The sequence below is a fragment of the Coffea eugenioides genome, chromosome 9 (assembly GCF_003713205.1).
Source record: "Coffea eugenioides isolate CCC68of chromosome 9, Ceug_1.0, whole genome shotgun sequence".
NCBI lineage: Eukaryota > Viridiplantae > Streptophyta > Magnoliopsida > Gentianales > Rubiaceae > Coffea > Coffea eugenioides.
Genome location: NC_040043.1, coordinates 6,421,462 through 6,434,478, shown reverse-complemented (window position 1 = coordinate 6,434,478; position 13,017 = coordinate 6,421,462). Strand labels below are relative to the sequence as shown.

The 13,017-nt window shown below is 34.4% G+C and overlaps 1 protein-coding gene across 1 annotated transcript; it reads right to left on the bottom strand.

The window, feature by feature from the left end:
• Positions 1 to 10,347: 10,347 nt before the first annotated feature.
• On the bottom strand, positions 10,348 to 12,543 carry LOC113782068. Its single transcript, XM_027327980.1, has one exon. The coding sequence runs from the start codon at positions 12,541 to 12,543 to the stop codon at positions 10,348 to 10,350; it is 2,196 nt and encodes a 731-aa protein (XP_027183781.1).
• Positions 12,544 to 13,017: the final 474 nt, after the last annotated feature.

The window sequence follows — 13,017 nt, the reverse complement described above, 5'->3', positions numbered from 1 at the left end:
GGACATGGAATGAGGTGGTATTCTAATTTATACATCAAAATACACCAACTCTACAGTAATTTGTTTCATTCACTAATGCAACAGTTGATTTATAAATAATATACATAAATGCATTATAGAAACTACCATGACTGATGAGAACATTGGAACATTGATTCTGTTTATAATTTTGTTGCCAAGCTTGAGCCTTAATTTGGAGTCAATTAAAGGATCAGTTGAGTTTTGACCCATTTCAGTCCGCTTGAATGGGGCATAACACGTAGTATAGTACGTAAACACACGCACATGTCTGTGTGTATAATCCAGACTAGTTAAATCTACATTTGTTCGATTTTAACCCAAACTATTTATAAATAAATGGACTAATTTTGGCCCTCACATATGCAATCTTAATTTGGGCCTGGCGCTCAAGCCAACATAGAAGTTCTTGTTTTGGGAGCTTACAAAATTTTTTGGTCACAAGTCTCAATTGATATGGATAAACATCTATGAACAAAAATTGACCCAGAAAGTATGTTTATATTATCAAATAGTTAGGGCTAATTAGTCTAAAAATTTTGGTTTTGTTATTATTAAGGGAAAGTTGGTCTAAAAATTTAGTTTTGTTATCAGTGAGGGTGAATTAGTCCATTATTTAGTTATATTATTAATATGGTTAAATTAGTCCAAAATTGTGTTCTTTTTATAGTCAAAGGGTAGGGTTATACAGTTGTCAGAGCGCAGAGTTATTTTATTAGTAGTGTAAGTCTGTAACAATTTATCATTTCACCTTTTATTCATTTCGGGATAACTAATGCCATCTCCTTCATGGGATTATTATATCGCATAAATGGGGGATTAATCTAATTTAATGAGATGCCTAATTCAATAAATAAAAAACAACCAACATGAGATGATACAATATTGATAATCCCATGAACTAAACAAAACCCTAAAAGCAGCAAGCAAACCTATTTACATCCCTTAATGACACACAATTTTGTAACTTGTCTGACACCGCCAAGTGTCCCAAGATTTTTGCAGACTGTATCATCATAAAATTAATGTTGGAGTTGATTGTCTCTCACAATTTTTAACATTAAATCGTTTGGCTACTAGATATCTGTAAGATGAGGCAAAAAGAACTTAAGTTTGCAATATGTAGCACAATTAAATTTCAATCTTCAGTTTTCCAATTGGTTTCCCCAAAAGACTTCATTCTGGAAAATCACACATTAGCGCTACAGAATTGGTTCAAAGAATACTTTAGAGATATGAATATTCCTAGTCTCAACGGAGCAATTGGCAGCGTAGTAGAATGTTTTTGCCACTATCAGAAATGTTTGCTTGACTGTCTCTGGTACCCTCTCGGAGGGTCTTTTAATTACCAATTGCACAAGTTCTTGCATGCCTGCTTCAATCTCTGGAGAGTTTATACTACCAGCATTCATCTCTGAGCTATCCATATCAATATCCTAATGGTCATAGTGCACTTGGTTTGGATTAATAAACAAGTGGAAACGTAACAACTTCCGCCAAAAAAAAAAAAAACAGCAACATTTACCTATAAAAAAAATAATGTAATCATCGTATTTTTTCTGTCATTAGGTAAATTATAATTTGTCAAAATTGTTCTTCTTTGATTTAAGTCCTAAATTACTCACTTTTCCCTTCATTCTCGCGGCGACTTTCAATGAAACAACTTCCATCGAACTCCTACTAATAACTACTATACACATTTCCAATGTAAGCGCGCATACAAAGTACGAATTTGCCTTTAGAAGTGCTTTTGATTTTATACCATAACGGTTAAGGACTTAATTTTTGTCTTTAGAAGGGCTTTTGATTTTCACAGCCCTCAATCCCTCTTCCACAATCCAATTGCACAAACGTTTATAAAACAGAAAAACATGAATTACACCTTTTGGCACCGTATCTATGTACAATGTCTTCTTCACAACTTCCTTCACAGCTTCTTGCCTTAGTTTGATTGGAAATATAAGTTTTCCTTATACAAGGTTCTTTAATGTAAGAAAGTAATACTCCTTTTTTATTACTTTCAATCATGCAATGGAGGTTAAATCGATGTCCTCTTTATTCACTTTTCTTTTCATGTTAATAAAATCAAGGCTGACATCCGTTGAGGAGTTGACCAAAAAAAAAAAAATAATAAAAGTAGCACTAGACTAGAAAAGTAATAAACTTTTGTATCATAGTTAGACTGGCATACCTTCTGGTTTTTCTGATATTGGCGAAGCCGACGACAAACATTGTTTGTCTAGTTTGACATATGCTTGTACTCATCATTGTATAGCATGGCATTTACGAAGACTATAGCTCCAGTAGCAAGGCTTATGATGTGTACCAGCAATTTTGCCTCATCAAAATTCATATTCAACGACTTTGTCAACCATGCCTCCCACTATAAGATCAAAAACAAAAATGTGTTTAGCAGATAAATATTTGTTAGATGTAATTAAACCACACTCTGTAGAGATTGAATTACTTTACAAGTTTTTATGTTAGTAAAGCTTTAGTAGTTTATTTGTTTAATGAATTGAGTGCTTATTTGTTAGTTTCATGTCCAATTGTTTTTTTGTTTTTGTAACCAAAATTTGTGGTTTATGTATAGGGTACTTTGTTACTACATTCAGTTGAGAAGAGTAAGAATCAAAATTCATGACAGATTAGGGAGAGTTTTTACTGTAGTGAAGGCAATTCTGTCTAAAATACATTTACGGACAGCACATGGAGACGTTTTTAATTCCCCATAAGAATTGAAATTGAATATAATCATAAGATGGGACATGATTTTACTTAAAATTCATTGTACAAATTTCAATTCATAGTAAAGAGTCAAACACGAGAGGAGGAGGAAAATTTAGAGAAAATTTTGTGGTAGCTCACCACATCATTCAATTGTTGACGTATATCCCTTTGTAGCCCTTGAAATATCTCCACCGAGAGATGCTGAATGAATTTTTGTATAATTTTTAGCAGCTCCTGTCCTATCTTGTAATTATGAAGTCACCACAAAAAATTGGAATACCTAAATGGGGAGCTAACAAACATATTACTAAAATTTGATTGGTTTGTTTTCAAGGAAATAAGTGGGCAAATTAAATCCATATCCCTTGATTTTAATAAAATGTCAAGGATAAAATTTTATAGGTTAAACACTTCAAAAAAAAGGGTATACTAATAAAAAGGGAAATTAAGTTTCTTGGAAGGAGGGAGAATAAATTGTCATGAGACTCTAACTTTATATATAACTAGTTTCTTTCTTGTGCATTTGCATGGGTCATTTTGTATTCAGCAACACAATTAAATATGGATAAATTACTTATGGCCGCTCTCTCATAAAGTTTCAAAATAGCCATCTAATCCCCTCATGGTTTTATGTAAAATTAAAAAATAGGTTGAATGCACAATCAGTCATGGGTTTATACCAAACGCGTTCTAAAAGTGTGTGATAAAATTTTAATCTCCATGTAACATCCTTATAGTTTGTATAAATATCCATTTTACTACCCTATGATTTTTATATTTATCCACATAATTTCTTATACTTTTATACAAGGTAGTTGAACTATCGATTAATTTAGCACTGAAGTAAGGATGCTATTGACATTTCAATTAACGATGTTATATAGGTTATTTTTCATCAAATTTTCACTTTACATAAAACTATAGAGGATGAGATGGACATTTTGAAACGTTAGGGTCATGTGATAATAGATGAAATCACAGGGGGTTATATATAATTTATCCATTAAATATTGCAACATAAATTTTAAAAATCTAAATTTTTATTTAAATAGATAAACTATTTTTTGGATTAACAATTCAAATATTGTTTGAGAATGGAAAAACGATATACTATATGTAAAACTTAAAATGAGCCAAATTTTGAAAAGGATATGAAATAGACTAAACAAAATGAGAGTTAGGTAAAAGCACTAAATAAACAACATTCAATATAAAGTGAAGGTAATTAAACAAATTCATGATAAGCAAATTGTAACAAAAATTCAATCTAAAATTAATTTAGAAACCAATATAATCTAATAGACTCGCACATATTCCGGACAATATTTTTGGTAAGAAGAGAAGAAGTATCATAACATGTTCAATAATATTTTATTATTATCTCATGAAAAGAAAATAAAGCAAAGATTAAAAAAAGAAAGAAAATATTGTATATTATTTTTCATAAATTGAAATGGTAAGGCGCAAGAACAACGTAACTCTGCATTCCTTGGTTTCCTCTTGAGTGAATCCGGGACTTGGCATGAGTATAGGTGAAGTAATTTAAATGGTTTAGTTGTTCTTTTCCATCTATGGTAGATTGATTGATATGCTAATATCAAGTCCATAATGAAAATGTTCAGAGCGGGAAAGGTGATTAATTTTGGACATAAGGAAATGTATATAATTTTCCTACTTTATACACTACAAGAAAATTGTTCATCAGTGACAACACAAAGTCATCACAGAACATACAAATATCGTCACAAATACCTTTTATTGACGACTTTTTGATCGTCACAAAGTCGTCACTAAATCCCCGTCGGTAAAAGTAAACAGTGACGACCTTTTTAAATAGTTCTCACTAGTGACGACTTTAAGTAGAGCATTTTTGACAAAAGATCAAGTCGTCAATAAAACACTTCCAGATTGTCGTCACTAATGACAACTATTTAGTGACGACCTGAAATGTCGTCACTAAATAGTTGTCATTAGTGACAACAATCCGGAAGTGTTTTATTGACGAATTGACTTTTTGTCAAAAATGCTCTACTTAAGGTTGTCACTAAAAAGCACCGAAAGCCATTGTATATAACTATTTTACTGACAACAATTGTCGTCACAAATGTAGCTTAGATTTAGTGACAGTCTCTGTTGTGACAAGGTGTTTTTATTTTCTATTTTGTGACAACTTTTTTTTGTCATTAGATAATTTCTCAATAAATACAAATAAACATGAGCGATTGATAACCAAAAGTATTTGCATTAGATTACATGGTAATAATATAGCATTCTCAAATGCCAAATTCAAGTGTACATTACCCAACTAATGCCTACAAAAATAACATTTGTCCAAAATATCACTTGTACATAAGGTACATTTACAAAAGCAATCACAGTTTAAGAAATTGAAGAACATCTAAATGAACCACTCCATGAGCAAAAGGCAATTTTGTCTTCAACATTCTTCAACCATAACCATAGATATCTTCCAAAAGCTAGTATGAATAGCATTTATCTGTCATAAAAGAGTAAAAGAAGTAGGTAAGGGGAGGAGTACAATAATAAAGAACAAGTAATGAGACTTAGATTATTAAGACAAAAATTACAATTCATTAAGAACCTCATATAATTTGGGCCCACATATTACAACACCAGCAAGAAGTTAGAAATCACAATCCAATCTATACAAATACAACACTGCATAAGCTCAACTAAAGAGCTCTCTAAAACAGTTTTTTTTTTTATTTTCTTTCTTCTTCTTTAAATAGCTCAACTTATTGAACAATTAAATTGGACTCCCACAGTAATTATTGTTTAATCTTTATGCTTTTGGTTGTTTATATATTAAAACACAGAAAGCAACTTATTGTACGAGGTGTGAATACAGGAGGTACTAGCCCTCTTTGATTTTAGGAGTTTATGCTTCATAAATCATGAAGGAAATGATGCCTCTGTAGGATTAAACTGTGCAAAGAGAATGAGCTATTTGCCTCACAATGTGAAAGTGAAGACCATCTAAACAGGTGAAACCAATCAAAGTTCACAAACGCCCCCTTTGCATTATATTCATTTCTTTCAAGTCACTACATAGGCAAAAAGAAGATTGCTATCCATGCATGGTCTGTCGCTTGTACTTGGAAATAATATACTATTGCAGATGAACAATCAGATTTTTACCTCTCTATTGATAAACTAACAGCACTATATATATGATACCTAGATATTTTCCAAAGAATAAGTTCAGATAACAATGATGCATAACATCAGCCCCAAAAAATGTTATTACACAACCATCAGCCCCATAACCATAACCATAAACTACACAACCATAACAAAAAATAGTCAACAATGATGGATAACATCAGCCCCAAAAAATGTTATTACCAGTTATTACCAAAAAACAGTCCACAATGACCACAAGTTACCAAAAACTACACATCAGCCATAACCATAACCATAAACTACACAATCATAACAAAAAACAGTCCACAATGATGCATAACATCAGCCCCAAAAAATGCTATTACCAGCTATTACCAAAAAACAGTCCACAGTGACCACAAGTTACCAAAAACTACAGATCAGCCATAACCATAACCATAAACTACACAACTATAACAAAAAATAGTCCACAATGATGCATAACATCAGCCCCAAAAAATGCTATTACCAGCTATTACCAAAAAACAGTCCACAGTGACCACAAGTTACCCAAAAACAGGTCACATCAGCCCCGAAAAATGCTATTATCAAAAACAGTCCACAATGATGCATAACATCAGCCCCAAAATCAATAAGTTAAAGGATCAGAATAGCAACAGTTCACATTAGTATTGTAATTCAATTATTCGTATGAGAAGGATGCATTACCAGCTATTACTACCAGATGCATTTCCATTGCCTTGGTTCTTGGACTGCAATTCTGCTCGTAAAGCCTTAAGGAGTTCCTGCATTTCAAGCTGCTGGTTTTGCATTTCAGCTTGTTGATTCTCAAGCCTTTGCATCAGCTGTTGTTGAGATTGGACTTGAACTTCCAATTCAACTGATCGTTTCTCAGCTTGTTCTGCCCTTTTCTTGAATTCTTCTATCTCTGCAAGTTTTTGTGTAATTAAACTAGCCTTGGAGGGGCCACGACTACGTACATATCCAGTTATACGCCCAGTCACCTCAATACAGATGTCTTCTTCGGTTCGATTTACACCACTAGATTGAGCTTCTAGCTGTAAGTCCTTCATTTTGCTCTACAATCACAGGTTTGCTATTATTGATATATGCATAAGAGACATGAAGCATTGGTATTAAGTTGAAAGTGATATTTTTCTTACCAGTTTTTCAGCTGATGTCTCATCAACCATAGCATTCTTCTTTCGACAAAAATGTGTCATGTCATAAAGTTCAATTGGTCCAACTGTCCTTCCCTCCTTAGCTTCCTATTAGCAAAACAGGTTAAATAACCCAACCACATATCATAAATGAACTACTTTACACGTTTACTGACCCGGTCATCCTTATGACGTAAAAATGATTTTGTTCCAGCTGTATGGGCAGTTTGCTGCTTTGATCTATTCAGCTTATTTCGCTCACTTAAGGCCTACAATTGTCAATTCTATCTCAGATCTAGATAAAAAAGAGACATTGGCAAAGTATATAGCAAATTAACAAGTATGTGCTACACATACCTTGAATTCTGGACTACAATAGTAATCGCAAAGGTAAATCCAATCTGATTCTTCCACATATTTTGGTCGACGTGCAAGAGCTTCCTCCTTAGAGCCACATTTTTTGAATAGCATGTGAAAATTATAACGTCGACTTCTATACTGTGAATTTAATTGCTTAATTAAAGCTGGTTTCACATGCTCTCCTCCATCATAAGTGAAACTATTCTGAATTAAAAATAGAAGGACATCAAAATCAGAAAAAATTAATGGACTAATTTAAATTGCGTCCAGGAAACCAAAAAATACTATGATAGCAGATTCTTACATTAGTAATTCTTAGCAGTTGATCTCTATCATCTTTAGGAAGCTTGCCCCATTTAGGTGCATTCCACTTGCCATACTTTCGAATAACGCAGCTTGCCTCTGAAATGTATCGCTGAGCACCTTCTCCAACTAGTCTTCTACTTATTTCAAAAACAGTAATGTTCACCTTTTTTCCAGCTTTCCTTTCATTTGATAGTGCAATATTACGCGTATATCCTCTTTTTCTTTTTAACGTCACTTGGTCTAGTAGATACAAAGTAAACAAGACCATAAGTGCTAACAATAGCAGCCATGGCAGTAATTAGTTAATTAGAGTAGAATTACACGTAAAACTGACATACCTGAACCGTTTGACTCAAGGTCTTGTATACTTTCAGTTTCATTGCTTTCACAACCAATAGCTTGATTAGATCCAACATGCTGTGAAGTAGGAGTTCCATCAGTTTGCATCCCAGCAGCTTCTTGTCATGTCATTCCATTGCCTGAAGATTTTTCAGCAATCTGTCTACTCTCAGCTTGTATACCTGAATTTCTTGTAGCATTTTCTCTAGCAGAGGATGCACTAGGAATCTATAATCTAGCAATTTAAGCCACCATTATACAGCGACATGTAAAAGTTGAATCAATTGCTTTGTCATAAACCAGTTTATCTAAATGGCAGATTGAAAAAAATAATAACTAACCTCAGATTCATCAAATAGACGGATCCTAGAAGACTTTTTTGTTAATACAGGTTCAGTGACATTGCTTGCCTTGGGAATTGCACTATTTTTTGGTTCACTAGCTTGCTACAATAACATAAGAATGCGCTTATCAATTGTAACTAGTTTAGGATGATAATTGCTAGTTTAGGAAAAAAGAAAATATCTGGAAATGACTCTTGTTTCTTTACCTGACAGCTTACATTTTCTTCAATTTGCTCCACAATTCCTCGCCCAGCATCCCGACTTTGTCGTAAAGTAAATTTTCCCTTCTTCCCCGGTCCAGCCATCTATCTACATAATCATATAATGCAAGCACCACCAAAATCGTAAACAACACAAGCAGCCATGACAACATATCATAAACTACAGAAAAAATACAAGAAAAAATTTGATTAAGAAATTCAATGAACAACATTGTTTTATCTGATTCATAGTCATCGATTTGTACAAATTGTTCATTTTCATCCTCAGAATTGAATTGTTGCTCAATTTCCTCATCATTATCAATAAAATTGTCATCCAATTGCCTTGCACGGCTAGCTGACAATTCTAATAAAAACATAGCACCAGCCTCTATCCTTTCTTCAGTTTGCACATCTCCTCTCTTCAAACTGACCAACTCAAGATTTTCTTGTACACCAATCAAATCTTCATGATACTCTTCTTGGTAAGCCTCTTCGTTATCAACCAAATCATCTTCATGCTTCTCAGGAACATCATAAGATGAGCGTGGACTAACTAACTCTACAACATGCCAATTACCTCCAAGCTTCATATCTTGAAGATAGAAAACTTGTTCAGCTTGGGATGCTAATATAAAAGGCTGGTCTGAGTACCATGTTTTTGACATGTTGATGCTAGTGATATTGCTCTACTTGTCTACTTTGATTCCCGAATTATTTCTCAAGTCCCACCAATCACATTTAAACACAACTACTCGATTTTGAGTAAATGAGTATTCAACCTCAACTATATCAGTAATTATACCATAGAAGTATGTTTCTTTATCAGCATGCTCCCCCTTTACCATAACTCCACTATTTTGTGTCTTTCTTTCTCTTTCCCGAGCCTTAATGTGGAATCTAAATCCATTCACATTACAGCCAGCAAATGTATTGACTCGAAAATCAGGTCCTCTAGCCAAGGACAACAATTCATCAGTACATTCTCCACGTGCATGTGTATACATGACCTACATCAACCATACCAGATTCTTTAATAGTTTACTAAAATAAAAAGTAAAGGAAATTGACAAGTTTTTAACATCTCTTCCAATACTTACACGTTCTTCAAACCACTTTGGAAACTCCGAGTCTAGCCTTTGCTGTACGCTCGATAAATTTTGCTTTTCAAGAATTTGTCTATGCTCCCTAAATTTGTAGTAGTAGAAGTAGTTACATATTCTATCAAATGACTTTAATTACAAGCAATGAAGAACATATTATAGAACACGACATAGATTTAACATTAAAGTATATTATTACCTCATGTAATCATCTACTTCTTCACAATTTTTCAAGATGAACAGGTGTATTCTTTGCAATTCAATCTCACTTAGATAACCAATCAGTGCTGCCCCAAAGGGCCGAGCCAAGCTAGAAAATATAGATAATTTTCTAGCAGCTTCGTGTTTCTCCATATTTCGTTACGTTTGATTAAACCTGGTCGGAACATCATGCAAATACCTGGAAATGAATGTAAGACATTCATCATCCAAGTAGCGCTCAGCTATACAGCCTTCAGGTCGTGCCCTATTATTCACATAGCCTTTGTATTGACCCATTTTTCTATCCAAAAAAAATTCAGCCCGAGTTGTTAGAAAATAAGAAAATTGGAGGTAAATCAAATAGGCATTATTAAAAATAAGAGGCATGTACCTCTCAAATGGAAACATCCACCGGTATTGGGCTGGTCCAGCAATCTTGGATTCAGTGTAAATGGACCATTAAATGGACCATTACATCAAAGAAATTTGGAGGAAAAATTTTCTCAAGTTTGCATAGTATTAAAATAATATTTTTTTCCTGCATTTCCAGCTCATCTAGATAGAGAGTTCGAGAACAAATTTTTCGAAAAAAATTGCTGATCTCTACTAAAATCTGAGATACATCTTTTGACAGCATTCCTCTAGTTGCTAGTGGAAGAAGTCGTTGTATGAACACATAGTAGTCATGACTCTTCATTCCTAAAAGTTGACACTCCTTGGTCTTCACACACCGAGGAATGTTTGAAGCAAAGCCATCGGGGAACTTGATAGTGCTCAAAAACTGACAGAAATTCTTTTTCTCTAGGCGTGATAAAGTGTAACATGCAGGTGGCATAACTTTAGATGCGCCACCTCCCGGTTGTAGATGCAACTCTTCCCTTAATCCCATTTCTTTTAAATCCTCCCTAGCCTGCCATGTGTCCTTAGTTCTCGAAGGGATATTCATTAATGTACCTACCAAAGATTCACATACATTCTTGACAATGTGCATAATATCCAAATTATGTCTAATTTTATTGGTACTCCAATATGGAAGTTCAAAGAATATGCTCATCTTCTTCCAATTTGAACTGTTCTGCACGCGTTTTCTTTTCTTCTGTTGCAGCAAATCAGGTGCCTTGCCAAACTCAACTTGCTCAATACGAAGAAGTTGTTGGAGGACTTTCTCACCTGATAGGGTTCTAGGAGGCTGTCTATGTTCTCTTTCTCCATTAAATTGCTTTTTTTCTCGACGCCATTTATGATCAATAGGCAGAAAACGGCGATGGCCCATGTAACAACATTTGTGACCATTATTAAGATATAGACTAGTCGTCTCATCTAAGCACACAGGACATGCCTTGTACCCTTTTGTACTCCATCCCGACAAATAGCCATATGCTGGAAAATCGTTTATTGTCCACAAAAGTGCTGCACGTAACATGAACTTCTCCTCCCTGAAGGCATCATATGTCTCCACACCAGTGGCAAATAACTCTTTTAACTCATCAACTAGTGGTCTAAAGAATATGTCAATGTCATTTCCAGGTGCTTTGGGACCAGGAATAATCATTGATAGGAAAAAAAATGGATCTTTTAAGCATTTCCAAGGAAGTAGATTGTAAGGAACAAGGATAACAGGCCATATACTGTATGAATTGCTCATGGTTCCAAAGGGATTAAAGCCATCACTAGCAAGTCCTAGCCTCACATTTCTAGGATCTTCAGCGAAGGACTTGTGATTTCTATCAAAATCCTTCCAAGCTAATGAATCAGCAGGGTGTCGCATCATGTTCTCATTATCTACACGTCTCTCCTTATGCCACCTCATATCCCGAGCAATCTCTTTGTTCACAAACAGTCTTTGCAGCCTTGGTTTTAATGGAAAATAACGCAACACCTTTCTAGGTATTTTGGAATTTGGAGATTTATACCGCGGTGCTTTACATTTTTCATTTGGACAATGATCAAGGCCTTTATTTTCATTCCAAAAAAGTGCGCAATCATTTTCACAGGCGTGGATCTTTTCACACTTCAGCCCCAACTCACGGATGAAATTTTTTGCCTCGTAATATGAACTGGGAATCAAAGCTGTAGGAAATACTTGATGCAAGAACTTCAGCAACATATCAGTAGATTTACAAGTCCACCGATTCATTGTTTTCAAGTGGAGGATATGGACAATAAACGAGAGTTTTGAATACTTTTCACAGCCCGGGTATAGAGATTTTTCAGCCTCCGATAATAATCTGAGAAACCTACTTGCTTCTCCTTCTTTCTCGGTACAAGCACCCGTATCAAGTTCCGGTGAATGTCTCCAACTCTCACCAAAGTTAGCAACTCCTACATCATTTAACAGCTCCTCCATACTGTCAAAGTCACTATCGTTGTCATTTATTTCTATGTCATCATCCTCATCATCAGATTCAAACCCTTCGCCATGATATATCCACCTAGTATAACTATCAACAATTCCTCGACACAAGTGATTGGCCATGACTTCCTTAGTTTGATCCTCAAAATTATTGCATACTTTGCAAGGACATGGCAGTTTACAATTAGGATCCTTGCCTAGAAAAGCAAACTTAATAAATTCATCAACTCCATCTAAATACTTGGGGTCTAGGTAGTTCTTAATAGACATCCAACTCCTGTCCATATTGTTGCAGCCCTTTATCCTACCATAAAGAATATGACCGCCACATTATATAGAAAACAAATGCAATGTAATATGAACTAAATTTAAACTCCTCAAATACCAGCAATGGGATCCAAGGTGTAAAACACATTTTTAGCAAAAATCAACCATCTCAAGTACAAATGCATTAGTAAGGCAACAAACTAAATAGAATCTGCAGCCACAGTATACATGCAAAAGTTTGGCAAACAAAAGATAAAGCCATAACATGAATAATCAATTTCATAGGCTGATTTTGCTAGCTAACAGCACACTACATGTTCAAAAAACATAGGATCATGCATCATATATTTGTAAAGGGAAGATGCCCAACTCAGAAATAATAGAAGAGTAAAGCACAAATATAAATTTCAAGCCTGAATAATGGTAAGAAGGAACAGTACTTGAAACTCAGACCACTCAATTGGTTTCCTTTTCCTACCAAGAACAGGAGCT

Excerpts from the sequence above, each read along its gene's own strand:
- LOC113782068 (XM_027327980.1), bottom strand. The coding sequence starts at position 12,543 with ATGGACAGGAGTTGGATGTCTATTAAGAACTACCTAGACCCCAAGTAT.